Source organism: Nerophis lumbriciformis, linkage group LG22 (genome assembly GCF_033978685.3).
Source record: "Nerophis lumbriciformis linkage group LG22, RoL_Nlum_v2.1, whole genome shotgun sequence".
Taxonomy (NCBI): domain Eukaryota; kingdom Metazoa; phylum Chordata; class Actinopteri; order Syngnathiformes; family Syngnathidae; genus Nerophis; species Nerophis lumbriciformis.
Genome location: NC_084569.2, coordinates 20271305 through 20292646, shown reverse-complemented (window position 1 = coordinate 20292646; position 21342 = coordinate 20271305). Strand labels below are relative to the sequence as shown.

The following is a 21342-nucleotide window of genomic DNA, read 5'->3' as shown; positions in this document are numbered from 1 at the left end:
GAGGTGGGAGGAAGCCGGAGTACCCGGAGGAAACCCACGCAGTCATGGGGAGGACATGCAAACTCCACACAGAAAGATCCCGAGCCTGGGATTGAACCCAAGACTACTCAGGACCTTCGTATTGTGAGGCAGATGCACTAACCCCTTTTCCACCGTGCTGCCCACTACTCAGGACCTTACTAATAAATTGACTCATTTCCCCATGAACTTTGGTGACATCTAGTGGCGAAACTGTGGTTCAACAGTAGTCACCAAACACCAAAGAAAAAATACTTTGAAAAAAATACGGCACATAAACACTACAAATAGAAAACATAAATAACTGCTGGACATTTAATTACAAAACATAAACAACTGCTGGATATTTAATGTAAATGTTACCATCGACTGATTTTGTAACGCATATGACAAATTAGTGTATCTTGTTCACACTCCAGCATTACGTGTTTGCAGGATTATTATAAATACAATTAAATGCATTTGTATAGTCATTATATAACGTTACATGTGTTCCTGATGATGTATTTTTCGGTAAATGTTAATACAATGAACGAGTAAGAAAATATGAATGAATGACTGGATTACCGTGCAACGTCATCAATTGCTACGCGGAAGGATATTGTCGAACACAGGCATGTAGTTCCGGCATCCGGGACTATATCTCCCACTGGAGAAGGGAGGGAAAAGGTGCAAGGATACAGCGGCGCTAAACGTCGCTAGCAGGTGCAATATAGCATAAGGAATTGTTCAACGTCGGGACGTGTCATGGCTCAGCATTTGGTGTTTTCGTCCATTTGATCATCGTGGCCACGCCTGTTGCCAACCATAAGCCTAGTGTCTCTACTTGGCGAATGTCACGGTAAGTTGAGCTAGCGGACTATAGCACGCATTAAGATATATGCTAATGCTAGCTTGCTAACAGCTGACAGACGAGTGAACACATTGCATAGGTTCCTGGCATGTATCACATTTTTTATAAATATAATATTACCTCCACGTTTTACCGTGTTAGTATTTGTCAAATATGTTGACAGGAGGAAGTAAAACAAAAAAAAAGAAAAAGTAACGCTATATTTAGTTCGACTGTTCTGACGTCATCCGGGACGTGTTCGTTTTACGTCATCAAATGACGCTCTCGTCACGTGATATATTAAGCCCACATGATGTTAGTAATGTCAAGCGTTTCTGCAGTGTTCTTTGCAAAAAGAATAACGTGAGTTTGTGTGCAAACATCCGTGCGACATCCTGTCTTGACGTCACGGAATAGCCATCCATTTTCCATGCCGCTGGGTGCGTACGGGCGCTTAAAAACCTTGAAAATGCTTGATTTTAACGTTGTGTTTTCAAGGTTTGAAAAATGCTTGCATTTTGGATGAAGTTTTTGTAAATGCTTGGAAATGTGCATCATATTTCTCGGCAGTCTGACTCAATAGGCCAATTATAAAATGGGGGGGAAAAATAAAAAAAAGTTTATTTTAAAAATGAAAGCTCCACGCTTGATCTGTTGGCTTTGCGCGAGCCTTTTTATTAGGTTGTTGTCATGCCAGAGCCATATACTGCTCTGTGTCGCCCCCAAGAGGACAGTGGTGCATCAGTCCATAATGCGGGGAGGTTATCGTTTTAATGAACATTTAAACCTCAGCAACTAAACACACATTTACACACCAATGCCTGAGAAGGAACAGGATAAAGAAAATCTTATATTTTCCTGCCCCCTTCAACATAATACATAGTCTTACTTAAAGGCCTACTGAAATGTGATTTTCTTATTTAAACGGGGCTAGCAGGTCCATTCTATGTGTCATACTTGATCATTTCGGGATATTGCCATATTTTTGCTGAAAGGATTTAGTAAAGAACATCGACGATAAAAGTTCGCAACTTTTGGTCGCTGATAAAAAAGCCTTGCCTCTACCGGACGTAGCAGACGATATGCGCGTGACGTCACAGGTTGTGGAGCTCCTCACATCTGCACATTGTTTACAATCATGGCCACCAGCAGCGAGAGCGATTCGGACCGAGAAAGCGACGATTTCCCACATTAATTTGAGCGAGGATGAAAGATTCGTGGATGAGGAAAGTGAGAGTGAAGGACTAGAGGGCAGTGGGAGCGATTCAGATAGGGAAGATGCTGTGAGAGGCGAGTGGGACCTGATATTCAGCTGGGAATGACTAAAACAGTAAATAAACACAAGACATATATATATATATACTCTATTAGCCACAACACAACCAGGCTTATATTTAATATGCAACAAATGAATCCCGCATAACAAACACCTCCCCCCTCCCGTCCATATAACCCGCCAATACAACTCAAACACCTGCACAACACACTCAATCCCACAGCCCAAAGTACCGTTCACCTCCCCAAAGTTCATACAGCACATATTTTCCCAAAGTCTCCAAAGTTATGTACGTGACATGCACATAGCGGCACACCCGTACGGGCAAGCGATCAAATGTTTGGAAGCCGCAGCTGCATGCGTACTTACGGTACCGCGTCTGCGCATCCAACTCAAAGTCCTCCTGGTAAGAGTCTCTGTTGTCCCAGATCTCCACAGGCCAATGGTAAAGCTTGACTGTCATCTTTCGGGAATGTAAACAATGAAACACCGGCTGTGTTTGTGTTGCTGCAGCCGCCCGCAATACACCGCTTCCCACCTACAGCGTTCTTCTTTGCTGTCTCCATTGTTCATTGAACAAATTGCAAAAGATTCACCAACACAGATGTCCAGAATACTGCGGAATTTTGCGATGAAAACAGACAACTTAATAGCTGGCCACCATGCTGTCCCAAAATGTCCTCTACAATCCGTGACGTCACGGGACGGCGTCATCATACCGAGACGTTTTCAGCCGGATATTCCGCACAAAATTTAAAATTGCACTTTAGTAAGCTAACCCGGCCGTATTGGCATGTGTTGCAATGTTAAGATTTCATCATTGATATATAAACTATAAGACTGCGTGGTCGGTAATAGTGGGTTTCAGTAGGCCTTTAATGGATAGCATACAAACCAAACAAATACATCCAAATATAATGAAAACAAACAAAAAACACAACAAGTGCAAAACTTCATGAAGTACAAACTGAACAAAAAAAAGTAATATACACCTCACGGGATGATACAAAACAAATACAAAACCAGACAAAAAAATAAGTAAAATAATAAATATAAAGCGAAATGTAAACACTTATATATATGTATATATATTTTTTAATTGGAATATATTTTTACAGTCTTTTATCTCATTGTAAAGAGAATTCCATAGTTTAACCCCACCACTGATATACACATTTGTTTTAAAGTTGTCTTTGAATACTGATATTTGAAATGACACTTTTTTCTGTGCTCTTCATTCTCAGAAGTGATGACAAACATTTTTTGTAAATTTGCTGGTAATGTTTTACTTTTAGCCTTAAACATAACACATAATGTCTGTAACCTTACTAGCTCCTGTAGTTTCAATAAAGCAGAATTAATAAATAGTGTGTTCTAGATAATCTACTTTATGAATAATCCTTATAGCTCTTTTCTGTAGTTGATACAATGCCTTTATGTTACTCTTATGTTCCCCCACACTTCCACACAGTAGCTGACGTATGGCAATATAAGTGCACAATACAATATACGCATTGCCCTATAATCTAACACATATTTTACCTTATTTAATATAAAAATACTCTTAGACATCTTTTTCCGTACATGTGCAATATGAGATTTCCATGTCAGACCGTCATCCAGTATCACTCCTAAAAAAAATCTAAGTTCAGAAACCCTTTCAATATCAATTCCATCTATTGACAGTTTGATCGTTTCCTCCCTTCTCCTCTTTCAAAAAATCATATGTATGCATGAATTATGATACAAACAAACAAGTAAACAATAATAATTACTGTTATTGTAGGGAATGATGATGATACAAACAAACAAGTAAACAACGTTTGCAAACACCAATGACATTGAATAGTCTACAGAAACACTGCTTCATTTTCTATGCCCCATTCAGTTAATGATAACTGCTGGTTAAATGTTAGGCTTAGGTTTTAGCAGATTTTCTGTAATTTTCCTACAGACAGCATTTTGTGACCTCAAACAACAAGGCTATGGATTGATTCACACTGGTTTTCGCCTTTTGAAGGGTACTGGAAAAAACTGAAAATGTATCTTGAAAGTCCTTAAAAAGTGCTTGAATTTGGCCATGGAAAAGGTGTGCGAAGCCTGATCAGAGAACATGCAAACCCCACACATGTTTTAACTGTGATTGGAACGCCGATCTGTTGCCGTATATTTTGCGAATATGCATGTCCCCATGCACAAGGACGTGCAAGGTGTTTTCATATAAGTGCATGTCTTTGTGAGGGAAAACATCTGGCCTGTTAATCATTATTCAGCTCAAGCTACCCATTCGTTGTTGTGTAGGTGGGAGCCCATGCAGCATGAGTCACCAGTGATGTGATTACTGAGCACAGGGAGGCAGCAAGGAACTCTGGTCCCCAATGGAAAAAAAAATAAAAAATCACATTGCCCCATCGCCCACTCTTGTCATGTTTGATTTCCATTATCTTGGAATTGTCCAAACTTTCTCCACCAGTGTGTGCATTCTCAAGTGAAGGCACGATAAAAGTCAGTGCATATGTAGCAGAATGCTTGTCTTTAGCAGACTCTTTTTACAGGAACAAGAAAGGTGAGGGCTGCTTAACAATGGCGCAAGACTTCCTTTTACATGCACAGCTAAATCACTGTTTGGCTTCTGTGTTTTCCTGTGTCATGCTTAGGCCCCGTTTACACTACGCCGGATATGGTTATCCAGGGTAAAGCTCACCTAACCATATCTGTGTCCACACACAACAATGCCACCGTTTAAGACCCCCGCCCCCCTCCGTCCGTCGGCGCAACGCGACCTAGTACGCATGCGCGGAAAAAAAATCAAAAATCCACCTGAGCGTCCATCTGCTCCAAGCTCTCCAGTAGATGACTTTACTTCACTGTGAAGTTTTTTAAAAGAGCTATATTGTAAATCGTTTGCTGTGCATTTTTCATTTGTTTGCTGTGTTTTGTGTGCAAGTTTTTAAATGAAAGTGTATCTCCTTTGAAGAATATCCAGGGTTGTGGTATTTAAATTAACTAGAATCCAGTGTGCTGTGGGGCCCTATTGTAGTGAATCACACCTGAGCCATCATACATTAATCAAATCTTTAATCGACATGAGCAAGTAGACAATGCGATAAGGAACATTTTACAACAATTGATCTAGACCGAGAATACCCAAAGTATTGTTGTTGTAGGTTGACTCCGCCGTTGGGGTATTATTTCGTGAGATATTGCGTCAGGGGATAAGCTGGGTTGCCCAAAAGAAAAACAGGGACCGGATCTTCATCTTCCAGCAGTTGTTTGGGACACGAGGGGACGGTTCCATCTTTCAGCTGTGCGCTAATGGCGGAGTTAGTGAAAATGCGGGCGTCACGCACGCTGCCTGGCCATTTCACAGTCACATCCATAAAGCAATATTTGTAGTCACACACACATCACATCCACGGGAGGAAGGGACAAAGTTTTTCGCTAAGTAGAATCACAGCTGACATTGGAAAGTTCTCTTGCCGTCTGAGATGTGTTGTATCCGAAATAGCTGCAATCGCCCGTTTCCTTCACTTAAGGTATTGATTTATGATTTCCAAAAGCACCTGTACATGTCCAAGAAGGAGAAACACAGGCATGTCTGAATGATCTGCCTCCATCTTTGTTATGAAGCTGGCTGTGGCGTGTTTTTTCTGATGTCTCTTCCTATGTGGGGCGCGGTCTTTCTGACGTCACTTCCTGTGTGGGCACGGTCTTCCTGGCGTCACTTCCTCTCCGAACTCTGTTTGTAAACGATCAGTGAGTCCATACAAAGCTAAGTGCCGGAGATTCAAGTAATACATGGCGCACTTAGCCGTGTAAAAATTTGTCCGAGGAGGGGGACTTTAAACGCTTGTTTAGTGTGGCTGAAACGGGGCTTAGGCTACATAATTATTCGTTTTAAGGGGTTAAATGACTTAGTGTAGACATAGCCTTAGAAGACTGTGCCTGCAATTACGTTGCTATTCTCCCAGAACTATAAACAAACATGTCACTCTTGATTAATCTGAAATGCTAAATACAATCTATAACTGTTTCGTACCAATTCCCAATTATAATGTAACCATCCACCTATAAGCACAGGATGCAACCAGCTGCCACTTCAGCGGCGCCGTTTTTGAATTTTGCAGGTAATAATGGCAGTTTGATGGATTTGTACTACTGACTGTGTGCAGCAGAGGTTTCTTGGCAGGTGATTAAAAACGTATGTAAGGGCATAACTCTGAAATCCCAGTAGTCCCCTGAGTTACACACATACCCTGTAGCTACTTGGACATATTCCAGTCCTCAAATTGATTTCTCATCACGCATAAGTCCTAAATCCTCCTTTGGATGCTGCTACTGAATGAATCATTTCCGCTGCAATCTCTTTCTTACATGTTCTACTCGTTGTACTCCTGTGTTGCAGGGGGAGGTGTTTGTTCATTGTAAGGCATTTTTTATTTTATTCCCTAAAAGGATGACTTTCGTGCTAACCCTGTTGCCCTGCAATGCTTCAATCATCAGCAAAAAAAACCTAAGAGTTCCCTGTTTTCACACATTGACAAGAATCGCTGACAATTACAATAAAAGTTGTAATGCTGAGAAATAGTCATCTAAAAATACAGTAAATGTCAATGTGATGTAGAAATAGATTTGATTTACAGATCTTTTCAGCATTGACCTTCCTTTCAGATTTTTTTTTTTTTTTTTTTTGTGTACAGTTTGCAAACACAGCCAGCTCAATAGGCCTATTGTAATTTGTGTTTGCTCGTCTTGCTGAAGGGCTTTTAATGTGCAGAATGTGAAGAACTGCTTGCAAAGTTAAGTCAAGTAATGAGTCTCGTGTGAGAACAGGGGACATGTGATCATGGGAAGTGGTATCCTCCCTTTTTCTTCTTTCTTGTATCTTCAAGTAGTTCATTATTCTGTTTCTTTGTCAGGTACACAGACCTCTGTGATAGCAGATAGTAATTAAACCACTGTATTCTGTTTTTGTGTCAAGCAGAACCTGGAATCCATCCTCCTTCTGACTCCAGACTGACCACAGTCTTTCGATACAGAAAAAATCGCCGTACCAGCCAGTGCCATGTCAGGTACTGATTTATATTCCATATATTTTGTAGGTACATATGGTTCTTTGTATTGTATTGACTCTATGTATCTTGTAGGTACTTACACTCCGGCCCCAGGTGGGCCGTTCTCTGCTCTCACTCCAAGCATGTGGCCCCAAGACATTTTGGCCAAGTACCATCAAGTGAGCACTTCTTTTGTCGATGCTTAGTTGTATCTAATAAAAATCCTCTTACTTTATGAGGCAACATGATGTGTCATATTCTTTTGCACCCCCACAGAAAGACAACTCGGAACAAAATGAACAGAAGTATGATGAGTTTGGCTTTAAAATCGACGTCGAAGGTAATGCTTCTCTCATATGGACATGCTCAAACCTCTTTGTTGTTGAACTTCCAGAAATTGTGACTGGAGATTTTCAAGGAAAAATGTCTTGGTTGATGTTAGTTATACCCAGTTAGCACATGTGATCTTAGTGTTACGATTGCAACTCGCTCAGTATCGCTTTTAAACTTTTTACTCCCTTGAAATGTCAGTATGACGCTTCGTTTGCTAAAAACAATTAATAATTTCTGCTTTTTAGGATTGTAAGACAAATATGTCTGAATACCAAATTGCATTGGACATTCTAATTTCATTCAGCCTCCTGACTTCCATGTGCTTTTTACACCCACACAGGTCGTTCTGCTATTAATGAAAAATCTCTATTGATGACACAATAACATTAACATTTTATGGTGGAACTTCAATTTACGAACTTAGTTGGTTCTTGAACAGGGTTTGCAAGTAGAGAAGTTTCTATTTTAAAGCAAATTTCTCCATATTAAACAATCTAAACATGACTAATTGGATCCAGACTCAACAAAAGTCCATATTTTAACAAAAGATTGTACACTGTAAACCCAATGTAAATCGCTTTACACTACTGTATGTCAAACAAATACAACAAGGAGGTGATCGGTCAACTCTCTAATAACATAAATAACTCTTTAATAACAAAGCCAAATGATCAACTAGTTGAACTGAATCTTATTCAGCCGCCCTGCCGACATGCACCCACATTGTCACTAGCCCCGTGGCGCACTCACAATTTCAAATCACACAACTTCTTAACTTTAACAGCCAGGTAGCTACAATGAATAAGAAATAAAATCATTAAAAAAAAACCAAGCACTTTTACTTTACTTCTTGACTTGTAATTGAAGGGAGGGGAGGCTGGAAGATGCAGCGTCTGAATGTTTCAAACAACACATCGCTTGTCTGTTGCTTTCTTTAGATTCGTAGTGATCTAGCAAAACTTGAAAAATTGTATAAAAATGCTAAAAAGCACACAAGTAGCACAGAAGCTTACCACAACACTGCTGAGCTGGCAAACAATGAGCACTGGAGATCGATCAGCAATGCTTTTGGGCACAAAATGGCTGTGCTGCTAGGCACACAATGGCACATAAACGTTCGTACCCTGAGACAAGGTCCATATACCAAAACATATTGTAATTTGGTCTGTGGTTCCTAAATAAAAGTTTGTACAATGAGGGTTTAGTAAATTCAGGTTACACTGCATTGTTGTCATACTCTCTTAAGAATCACATCTTCTGATTTTTTTTTTCTCTCCGTCAGAATCTGATGAGCCCAGTCCTTGGCTGGGCACCGAAGGCTCACCACAACGTGAAAACCCACAGCAGAGGTTAAGGTGGCAAGCTCATTTGGAGTTTACGCATAATCACACCGTGGGCGACCTCACCTGGGAGCTCATTGCTCCTGTCCTTTCGCGCTCTGAGCGTCTGCGCTCACTAGTGCTCGGCGGCATTCCTCACAGCATGAGACCACAGGTAAAATACTGTGGTGTTTTTTTTTTTTTTTTGAAGGACCAAACAACATAACATGCTCATGGTTGTGCAACAAGACTTGAGCTTTGAAATGTTTTCTCTTTGCCAGTTATGGATGCGTCTGTCTGGCGCATTACAGAAGAAGAGGACCTCTGAGATCTCGTATAAAGAAATTATCAAGAACAGCACCAATGACGACACCACCACAGCTAAACAGGTGAAAGCCCGAGAAACATTTACCAGCCCTGTTTTCGATGAGTACACATCTACACAATCTAATGCAGTGGTTCGCACTTTTTTCACCAAGCACCACCTCAGAAAAAACTTTGCTAAGTACCCCCCCCCCCCCCCCCCCCCCCCCCTCAAGGAAAAGGGGAGCAGAGGAGAAAAGAAAAGAAACGGCAGATCAACTGGTCTAACAGGGGGGCTATTTAAAGGCTAGAGTATACAAATGAGTTTTAAGATGGGACTTAAATGCTTCTACTGAGGTAGCATCTCTAATTGTTACCGGGAGGGCATTCCATAGTACTGGAGCCCGAATAGAAAACGCTCTATAGCCCGCAGACTTTTTTTGGGCTCTGGGAATCACTAATAAGCCGGAGTTCTTTGAACGCAGATTTCTTGCCGGGACATATGGTACAATGCAATCGACAAGATAGGACGGAGCTAGACCGTGTAGTATTTTATACGTAAGTAGTAAAACCTTAAAGTCACATCTTAAGTGCACAGGAAGCCAGTGCAGGTGAGCCAGTATAGGCGTAATATGATCAAACTTTCTTGTTCTTGTCAAAAGTCTAGCAGCCGCATTTTGTACCAACTGTAATTTTTTAATGCTAGACATAGGGAGACCCGAAAATAATACGTTACAGTAGTCGAGACGAGACGTAACGAACGCATGAATAATGATCTCAGCGTCGCTAGTGGATAAAATAGAACGAATTTTAGCGATATTACGGAGATGAAAGAAGGCCAATATTGTTTATCAGTAATAATTTGTGGGACAATATATCCTCCAGGAAAATGTTATAGGCCCAAGCCTCATAATATCTTTCACCAACTGTGCTTATGTCAGGATAGGTGAATGCATTGTATTGAATTGTAACATCTTTCTAACTTTAATATCTTGTCCCTCAGATCGAGAAAGATCTGTTGCGGACAATGCCAACCAATGTGTGCTTCAATAGCCAGACAAGTGTTGGGGTAGCAAGGTTGCGGCGGGTACTTCGAGCACTGGCCTGGCTTTACCCCGACATCGGGTATTGTCAGGGAACTGGCATGGTGAGCAAGTCCATCCACTCAATTTTTTAATCTTTTTGGTAATTGTTTCTTTAGCTATGCACCTTGATTGATGCCTACCACCTCTTGTAGGTGGTTTCCTGCCTGCTGCTCTTCATGGAGGAGGAGGATGTGCTATGGATGATGTGTGCCTTGATAGAAGACCTTCTCCCTCCGTCTTACTTTTCTTCCACATTGCTGGGCGTCCAAACGGACCAGAGGGTACTTCGTCAGCTCATTGTTCAATACCTACCAGCACTGGACCGCCTTTTACTGGAGCATGACATAGGTACTAGAAACTAAAAAGGGGCTAACTTTGAGGTGTTTAAAAAACAGTAAATAGTCTGTTTCTTCTTATACTTTTAGAGTTGTCGCTGATTACATTGCACTGGTTCCTGACATCCTTTGCCAGTGTGGTAGACATTCGTCTGCTCCTCAGAATTTGGGACCTCCTCTTCTACCAGGGCTCCTTGGTGCTTTTCCAGGTCACACTGGGCATGCTCAAGATTAAGGTCTTTACCCTACTCCACATTTACTTCCTGTTTGACTTTGTTACTATGTGGGATTTGTAGAATGATAGAGATAAACCATTTGTTTTGTAGATCAATCAATTAATTGCTTAAGTGTATTACATTTCCAAAAAGAAATAGTTAAAGAGACCAGAGAAATGTTTGAATGTTTTAGAATGTACTATTTCTGGAAACTTGATTGCGACTGAATCAACAGCGCCTCTGCTGGATGCAGCCAAGTAGCGTACCCAGTTGTTGCTTTTAAGACATGAATAATCAATACTCAATACTAGAGTTTTTTTTTTTAATGCTCAAGTTTCTCAAACTTCAGTCCTAAACAAAAATATCAAACATGTTGTGTTTTTATTTCGAGTCTTTTGATCGGATTATGTTGCAGGTTTAAATATATACTAATTGAAAACTGATTTACCGGTAATTTGATCAAAAGCCATTCAAAGGATTAAAATAAAGATAGAAAAAAATATATTTGGTATTTTTGAGGGGGCTACAGCTGATTGAGAGATTTAAGGCAAAATAGAAAATGGGGATCTAAAATGTTTTTATGCCTTATTAAAAATGAAGTACTTATACGTTCATTTAGCTTAGGTTTATTGTCTAATAACCATACACCTGTGAAATAATTAGTGACATTTTAAAATTTTACATGAAAAAAACCCTCTTTAAAAAAAAAAAAAGAATCATGTATAATGGAGTAACACAACAAAAATGATGACCAAAATATACTAAAACAACAAAAAAGTCAGCATTTGTGTTATTCTCTTAAAATGTCCATGTTTAGTGCATAAACAAGAGTTGTTTTCATGACAATTTAATGTTGACGATTAAACTGACCAATTTAACTCTGCTAAATTAGGAGGAGGAGCTTATCTCATCAGAGAACTCTGCGTCCATTTTCAACACGCTGTCCAACCTACCCAGCCAGCTGAAAGATGGGCCTGCAGTTCTTGGCGAGGCTATGAGGCTGGCAGGAAATTTGTCCCAGGAAACTCTAGAAGCTCATAGACACAAGCACCTTGCATACATACTGAATGAACAGGCCCAACTCAACAGTGGAAACAATACGCCGCTCAATGCTAATTTGAACAAGGTCAGTCATATTAGACTAGGCTCCATCTGTATATGTTAGTGTATATGTTTTTTTTGTGTGTGCAGCCGGTGAGAAGGCAATCCCTGCGGCGAAAGTCTACGCTAACCTCCCTGCTCTTTGGGGAGGATGAGGCTGAAGCGCTCAAATCCAAAAACATTAAGCAGACGGCACTGGTGGCGGCCCTTCGGGAGGCCATAACCAGCACTGCAGAGCATTTCCACTGTCTGGACCCACGTCACTCCAGCGCGGTGAGTGCAAACAACACTGCTCATGATCACGTAGTGTAATACCTCTCGCAGACCGGCTGTACATTATCAAGTCACTTAGGCTCCTATAAACCTCAACATTAGTCTGTCACTGCTCACTTTCATCCTAGATCAGTGGTTCTTAACCTTGTTTGAGATACCGAACCCCACCAATTTCATATGTGCATTAACCGAACCCTTCTTTAGTGAAAAATATAATGTTTATTTTTTTCAAATTCAAGACAAAGTTATGTATTTTTACTGGTGCACAAAATGAATCGTGCATCAACATCACCTTGTTCAAAAAACAAAACCAACACAGTGAATGAACTCACAACAAATTACACACATGCAAATCAGCCTGACTTCTGCTGTTGCCGTATCCATAAAGCCGATTTAGAGAAGTTTTTATTTACACGATGAGTCGGGTGTGTTTTGACCTCTGCGGCGGAGGCTCCGTCAAACCCCTGAGGCTGACTCACCGAACCCCTAGGGTTCGATCGAACCCAGGTTAAGAACCACTGTCCTAGATGCACACTCGGTGGAGCAACACTTAGAAGGGCCCTATTTTACAAAACCAACTTTTATTACCTATTGGTACCTGCTGTTGTATAATGGTATTTGCATAAGTCTTGAAAATTTGAAATCAAACCATGAAGGCATTGCGTAGATATTTACACAGGGTATCCGCTTAAAAAGTCTTGTATTTTAAAACCTTACAATTCTACTAAAATATCATAAAAAGTCCCAAATACGATTTTGAAAGGTCTTAAAAATCTATGTGGACTGGACTCTTACTGTTATGCTGGATCCACTATGGACTGGACTCTCACAATATTATGTTAGACCCACTCGACATCCATTGCATTCGGTCTCCCTAGAGGGGGGGGTTACCCACATATGCGGTCCTCTCCAAGGTTTCTCATAGTCATTCACATCGATGTCCCACTGGGGTGAGTTTTTCCTTGCCCTTATGTGGGCTATACCGAGGATGTCGTTGTGGCTTGTGCAGCCCTTTGAGACACTTGTGATTTAGGGCTATATAAATAAACATTGATTGATTGATTGATATTAACCATACTTTAATTTAAAACATGCATGAACTTCAGTCATTGCTTTTAAATGTTTTGATATTTAAGGACTCTATATTGTAACTACAAAAAGAAACTGAAGCGTGCTACCTGTGCTGCCTGGTCAAAATGTATCGCGCACCATCTGCTAGTGCAGCGCGTGCAGGGATGTGTTGTCACTGCTTAGCACAGCAGCTGAGAAAACTTAACTAAAGCCCACAGCAAAGCCAAATTAATTGCACAAGATGGGTAAGTCCAAGTTCAACGATCTGTGGCTCTAGAACGATCAATTTAATGCATGCTTGAACCTGGTAGATGTAAACGTATAAAGTGCCTAATAATTTCTCCAAGTTTATACAGCTACTGACTTTAAAAGCTATAAAGTGTGTCTGTTTAGTGTTTACACTCAGTTTATGGTTCAGTAATGAAAGCAAGGAAAATTTGCAAATGCCATGTTGTCATGCTTAAATAAAAACTAGTCCTTTTTCATTAGCAATAGGTTTTCAAAAAAGTCACACAAAACAGGTAAAAATGTATTCATACACACCAGATACAAAATGAGATAAGCACATTTGAATGTTATCCACATTATTTACATCTAAATTGTGTTTGAGGCTTGCAAAAAATAATCGCCTTCTTTCTTTTTTGGAATTGGCTGTCTGCACTCAGTTTTTCACAACTTTGTGCAGATACAGTAGTAGTAATGTAGATGTTTTTAGACGCGGTTGTAGCGTGCAGACACACACATCACCACCATGATGACACACGTTTACTTTTCCGCTTACAGCCTTTAAAAATTAAAAGTAATCGCACTAAAAGTCCATGCTCCGTAGGTTTCGCACTACGAAAAAATAGAGGGGTCACGTCAAAGTCTGCCTTATTAGTAATAAGCCTGCCTGGTTTCCTGGTTTCCAGCGTGTTCGCAGTCTGAATGGGAGAATACGATTAAGAGAAAAATGCTTACCTAACATCAAGCATGTATAAAAAACCCATACGCACAAATGGGAGAACAGGACCCTTAGCGAAGAAAAAGAAGCTCACATTCACACACGTGTCTATGTAGGAGTTCACCCCAGATTACTCCATGGAGAGCCACCAGCACGACCATGAAAACTTCCTGGTCGTCTCTCGAAACCGGCGGAGAAGGGCAAAGGCATTGCTGGATTTTGAGCGGCATGACGATGATGAGCTGGGCTTCAGGAAGAATGACATCATCACTGTGAGACATGACAGACAAACAGAACTATTTGACAATAATAACAATATTATGGGTCTAACACTGCCTGTGATTATGATCCTGTCAGATCGTCTCACAGAAGGATGAACACTGCTGGGTTGGAGAGCTCAACGGTCTGAGAGGTGTGTTTTGCCGATTCATCAGTATGAGCAATCATTTTACCTTGTTTTGCTCTTTGAACAGGCTGGTTTCCTGCAAAGTTTGTTGAGATCCTTGACGAGAGAAGTAAAGAGTACTCGCTAGCAGGCGATGACTCTGTAACAGAAGCTGTGACCGATCTCGCCAGAGGGACTCTATGTCCGGCCCTTAAGGCCATCTTCCTGCATGGCCTCAAGAAGCCCTCCATTTTGGGTGGGCCCTGTCATCCGTGGTTATTCATAGAAGAGGTACACTGGATTTATTCCCTTTCACATATTGCACAATTTGACTTGTACTTAAGTTTGCTCTCCTCAGGCAGCCACTAGAGAGGTAGAGAGGGACTTCAACTCTGTCTACTCCAGACTGGTTCTCTGTAAAACATACAGGTACATTTTATTTAACATGATGATTCAGTAGCAGTGCTGTTTACACCTGTAAAGTTAAAACATGTTTTTATCCTAGGTTAGATGAAGATGGGAAGGTACTTACGCCAGAGGAGCTCCTATACAGAGTGAGTAAGAATGGAGTATACATGTACCGGTATAAACATTTGGTTACGTACTTTACTAGTGATGGGCAATATGGCCTCAAATCTCTATTGCGGTATATATTGCAGCCTCCTGCAACAACCAAATATATCACAACATATTGGTTTGTATATCAATGATATAGAACCGTTTTCAAAACAGGTCACAAAGGCTCTGAATCGTTTGCAGTAACATATTACGTAATTTCAAGTTGAATCATCTTCTCAAAACTATTATTAATCTACTTGCTAATTTACTGTTTATATCTGGTTATTTTCTGTTATAACATGGTTCTATCTACACTTCTGTTTAAATTGTACTAAGCACTTATTCTTCTGTTGTTTTGATACTTTATATTAGTTTTGGATGATACTACAAATGGGTATTGATTAGGGCTGCGAATCTTTGGGTGTCCCACGATTCAATTCAATATCGATTCTTGGGGTCACGATTCGATTATAAATCTATTTGTTTTCGATTCAGCGCAATTCTCGATTCATAAACGATATTTTTCCGATTCAAAACAATTATCCATTCATTCAATACATAGGATTTCAGCAGGATCTACCCCAGTCTGCTGACATGCAAGCAGAGTAGTAGATTATTGTAAAAAGCTTTTATAATTGTAAAGGACAATGTTTTATCAACTGATTGCAATAATGTAAATTTGTTTTAACTATTAAATGAACCAAAAATATGACTTATTTTATCTTTGTGAAAATATTGGACACGGTGTGTTGTCAAGCTTATGAGATGCGATGCAAGTGTAAGCCACTATTGTTCATTTTTATTTTTATTTTTTTTAGAAATGTCTAATGATAATGTCAATGAGGGATTTTTAATCACTGCTATGTTGAAATTGTTACTAATATTGATACTGTTGTTGATAATATTCATTTTTGTTTCACTACTTTTGGATTGTTCTGTGTCGTGTTTGTGTCTCCTCAATTGCTCTGTTTATTGCTGTTCTGAGTGTTGGATTGCATTGTTATGGTATTGCTGTGTATTGTTTTGTTAGATTGATTAATTAAAAAAAAAAAAAAAAAAAAAGATTTTTGAAAAATGAGAATCGATACTGAATCGTACAACGTGAGAATGGCGATTTGAATTCGAATCGATTTTTTTCCCACACCCCTAGTATTGATCCAATTCCAAGTACCGGTAGTTACAGGGGCAGTACTGGTCATACCAACACTGATACTTAAAATGTTCAATATCGTTGAATGATTACATTTTTGATCACAATTATAATAAGACAAAAACACAGGATGGTGTTGTAACAATAATAATTAAGTAATTAAAGGATTTCCTACTTTTGGCTCTGATTTAAATCCTTATGTTTTTGCCTTTGGGGTAGGCGTAGCGCGGTTGGCGGAGTGGCCGTGCCAGCAACCTGAGGGTACCTGGTCCAATCCCCACCTCCTACCAAATTTGTCACGTCCGTTGTGTCCTTGAGCAAGACACTTCACCCTTGCTCCTGATGGGTCAGGGTTAGGGCCTTGCATGGCAGCTCCTGCCATCAGTGTGTGAATGGGTGAATGTGGAAATAGTGTCAAAGCGCTTTGACACTATTTCCACATTCACCCATTTGAGTACCTTGAAGGTAGAAAAGCGCTATACAAGTATAACCCATTTACCATTTACCTTTTAAGGCCCTCTTGTGTCCGGGGACTTATTTCCTGAGTTTGTAAACACTAACAAAATGGACAATATTTTTTGATAATAAAAAAATATCGACCTCAACCATCACAGAATCAACCATATACTGTACTATACTTGGTATCGTTACCGTCAATATTTGTATCGATCCGCTCACCTTTGTTTATATTCAAGAGCTCTGGCTTGCATATAGTGGTTTGCATACCCTCCTACGACGTGCAGTGTAGCATGTTTAGCTGTTTATACTTCTCCAGGGATGATATGTGTATGAAACAATTTAATAACCGCCATGGAATGTGAGGATTGCTAAATTCGAAGCGGTGTTGCACTGTGGAGGAACCTTATCCGCTAGCGACGATGCTACAGTATGCTGAGGACACGTTCATTCGCTTGTCGCTATCAAGTTTACTCTCTGCCGCTTTCGCCGCCTTCAAAATGGAGTGGATCACAACAACCTTTGCTCGCTGTGTCGGGAAACCAAGACTGCTGTTGTTCGGCCTCCTAACAGATGTGCTCTGATTAATGCCAGATAGCTTTTAAATAAAATGTGTATTCTAAAGGATAACAACACCTATATGAATTTTATGTTTGTGACTGAGACCTGGCTGAGTCTGCCGCTTTCTCTGAATTTTTGTCACCTGATATTTTTGAGCCGTATTTTGATTCTCGTTCTTACTGGACACGAAGGACGAGTAGTGATTGTTCTTAAAAAGGCTTCTAACTGCAAACAACTGCCAGCCTCTTCCTTTTCCAGCTTTAAGATGTGCATGTTTAAGCTGTTTCACTCCAGCCCGCTACTGTGTGCTGTAATTTACCGTCCACGTAAATATAACATTTTATAAATGACTTGAGTTTTTGTCCACCCTGGTACCTGATTATGATAGACTTCTAACTGTTGGAGATCTCAATGCTCATGTCTGCTGTCCTCTGAAGCCATTCATTTTCATGTTCCTTTATTTAACCAGGTAGAAACTCATTGAGATTAAAATCTCTTTTTCAAGAGTAACCGGTTTCATAAATACACAAAACAACAACAAAAAAACAGGAGCGGTCATACACTATAGTTAAAAGTACAAATTACATACATAAACATAAAAACACGCAATTGGTACAAAATAGAATGTTTCAATTAAAACAACTTAAAATCAAGTACAGTGCCCAATACAACTTTCCGAACCCTTTTAAATGGCCGGAAATTCGTTTTAGAATGTTATTGTTTGTTTTTAAATCTCTTAACGGATTAGCGCCACAATTACGTTATGCCTTTTAAGAATCTACACCCCCACAAGGTGTCTGAGGTCAGCTGATCAATTTCTTCTTGTCATCCCAAAAACCTGGTTAAAATCCAGAGGGGATTGCGCGTTTTCTGCTTTTGCTCTGAAACTTTGGAACTATAAACCTGTGGTTATTCGGATGTCTCCCTCTTTAATTAGTTTTAAATCACATCTTAAAACATATTTTACTCCTTGGCTTTTAAACCAGCGTTAGAGTTGTGTGATCTTAGTCTATTTTCTTTTCTTTTATGTATTTTATGAATATATCATTTTTAGTTCAAAGATTTTTACACTTGACTCACCTGTCTTTTATCCTGCTTTTTAAATGTGTTTTAACTACTGTGCAGCACTTTGTGAAACTTCTTTTGTTTTTTGAAATGTGCTATACAAGTTATGTGGGTTGGATTGGATTTGCACGACACAGCTGGAATGTGTCATCAACATGGAATATCACAATATGATTGTAGGAAAAATGAATATCATTCATATTGTATATCGTTAATATGGTGCAACCCTAACCGACACTGTGCAGAGAAAGTGTCTTGGCACTCTGCAGATTATAGGTCTTTTGACAAAAAGGTAGGAGATGTTAGTGTTCATGAGCGCCCTCTGTCTGCTCTTCCCAGACAGTGCAGTCAGTCAACATGAGCCATGACATGTCGCACGCTCAAATGGACGTCAAATTCAGGTCTCTTGTCTGCGTCGGCCTCAAGTGAGTTTGGCCCGCAATCAACAAATGTTCTGTGACTCGAAGGTAAACCTGCCCAACCATTCTCCTCAAACTGTGTATTTTCTTTGTGACCAGTGAGCAGGTGCTGCACTTATGGCTGGAGGTGTTGTGTTCCAGCATGGCGGCTGTCGAGAAATGGTATCACCCGTGGTCATTTCTACGCAGTCCGGGTTGGGTTCAGATCAAGTGTGAACTCAGGTAAGATGTTGGCAAAACAGTTGTTTTTTTGTTTGTTTTTAGGACAGCACATCTAAGTGTGTATATTGCCAAAAGTATTTGGCCACCCATCCAAATGATCAGAATCAGGTGTATTAATCACTTGGCCCGGCCACTGGTGTATAAAATCAAGCACTAAGGCATGGAGGCTGTTTCTACAACAATTTGTGAAAGAATGGGCCTCTCTCAGGAGCTCAGTGATTTCCAGCGTGGAACTGTTATAGGATGCCACCTGTGCAACAAATCCAGTCGGGAAATGTCCTCACTCCTAAATATTTCAAAGTCAACTGTCGGCTTTATTATAAGAAAATGGAGGAGTTTGGAAACAACAGCAACTCAGCCACGAAGTGGTAGGCCACGTAAACTGACAGAAAGGGGTCAGCGGATGCTGAAGCAGTGCGAAGAGGTCGCTGACTTTCTGCACAGTCGGTTGCTACAGAGCTCCAAACTTCATGTGACCTTCCAATTAGCCCACGTACAGTATGCAGAGCTTCATAGAGTGGGTTTCCATGGCCGAGCAGCTACATCTCAGCCATACATCACCAAGTCCAATGCAAAGCGTCGGATGCAGTGGTGTTAAGCACGTCGCCACTGGACTCTGGAGCAGTGCCTTCTCTGGACTGATGAATCACGCTTTTCCATCTGGCAATCTGATGGACGAGTCTGGGTTTGGAGGTTGCCAGGAGAACGGTACATTTCGGACTGTATTGTGTGAAATTTGGTGGAGAAAGAATTATGGTGTGGAGTTGTTTTTCAAGAGTTGGGCTTGACCCCTTAGTTCCAGTGAAAGGAACTTTGAATGCTCCAGGATACCAAAACATTTTGGACAGTTCCATGCTCCCAACCTTATGGGAACAGTTTGGAGCGGGCCCTTCCTCTTCCAACATGACTGTGCACCAGTGCACAAAGCAAGGTCCATAAAGACAGGGATGACAGAGTCTGGTGTGGATGGATCGGCCTGCACAGAGTCCTGACCTGAACCCGATAGAACACCTTTGGGATGAATTAGAATGGACTGAGAGCCAGGCCTTCTCGACCAACATCAGTGTGTGACCTCACCAATGCGCTTTTGGAAGAATGGTCGAAAATTCTTATAAACACTCCGCAACCTTGTGGACAGCCTTCCCAGAAGAGTTGAAGCTGTAATCGCTGCAAAAGGCGGACCGACATCCTATTAAACCCAATGGGTTAGGAATGCGATGGCACTTCAAGTTCTTATGTGAGTCAAGGCAGATGGACAAATACTTGTGGCAATAGCAAACCTTGTAAAATTAAAATGTGTTCATTTGACTTAAAATATGTATATAAATGAGCAACTTTTGGTCAACACACTTCCTCAGGGTTCTTTCCAAGTTTGCCTTTAGTCTCTGTCAAGATTGTGAGCTCCCTGACCGGAAAGAGGTAAGCTCAGTGTGGTGACATTAATTTCTTCATATGATCATTATTCTCTGTCGTCAGCATTTATACATCATGCCATTGTGTCTCATTTTGTGTTTTTGCTGCTGTCCATTTTTTTTTAGGAGAAGGAGCAGAGACCACTTAAAGAAGGCGTGCAGGACATGCTGGTCAAACATCACCTGTTCAGCTGGGATATTGATGGCTAGATAAACACTTTAAAGACAAATACTGAATCCGATACTGGTGTATGCATGCGTGTCTTTGAACCATCTTTTTGTCTGATTGTTACAGACCGGAAGTCAGATCTTGGACAGTTTGCAAGTATGGACAATGGTTACACATTTCAATGACTGTGAAACGCCATTACCTTTAAGGACCACTACAGTAGTTTCTATGAAGTGTGTGAGTGCATCAAGATGCATCATATTTTTTTGTCAGTGTGGGAGGTTTTACTACAAAAGCTAAAACAAGAATATATTAAGTACAGAATAATCTGTATCCTCTGGACTGCAGCACTTTTCTTCAGCTATTCTGGTTTTTAATTTTAATGAACCGGTTGGTTGTTGGTGCAGGAGAAACACTCTCTTGCATACTTCGACACTACTAACACGTTTAACATGGTCCTAAGTAAGCTGAAATAACTTATCAAAACCAAAACATTCCTTGAGCTGTAAACTTCTATATGTATTTTTGAGATAAATGTTACTTATCAACTCTTATTACACTAAATGTTGAAATACTAACATCGCACATGCCAAGTATAGCCTTTACAACTTGTGTAATAAGAGTGGAGGTGTGTGTATGCATGCTACCTTAACAGCGGTAGTGAACAGTGTGCTCAAAAAACCTGTTTGTTCTACAATCCAAATAAATGTTACCTGAATATATATACATTTCATTTTGTATTTACTTGAACTTGTCATATGTAGTCACCTACAATTCTGATAGGATT

The 21342-nt window shown here is 40.3% G+C and overlaps 1 protein-coding gene across 1 annotated transcript; it reads left to right on the top strand.

Annotated features, from left to right (window-relative positions):
* Positions 1-663: 663 nt before the first annotated feature.
* On the top strand, positions 664-21283 carry sgsm3 (small G protein signaling modulator 3). The gene is made up of 20 exons (XM_061974095.2): positions 664-859; positions 7111-7198; positions 7274-7359; positions 7457-7520; positions 8796-9007; positions 9114-9221; positions 10139-10282; positions 10373-10568; positions 10646-10791; positions 11663-11896; positions 11962-12144; positions 14275-14430; positions 14516-14570; positions 14632-14834; positions 14902-14972; positions 15049-15097; positions 18673-18758; positions 18852-18974; positions 20333-20393; positions 20513-21283. The coding sequence occupies exons 2-20, from the start codon at positions 7192-7194 to the stop codon at positions 20594-20596; spliced, it is 2268 nt and encodes a 755-aa protein (XP_061830079.1). The 5' UTR covers positions 664-859; positions 7111-7191; the 3' UTR covers positions 20597-21283.
* Positions 21284-21342: the final 59 nt, after the last annotated feature.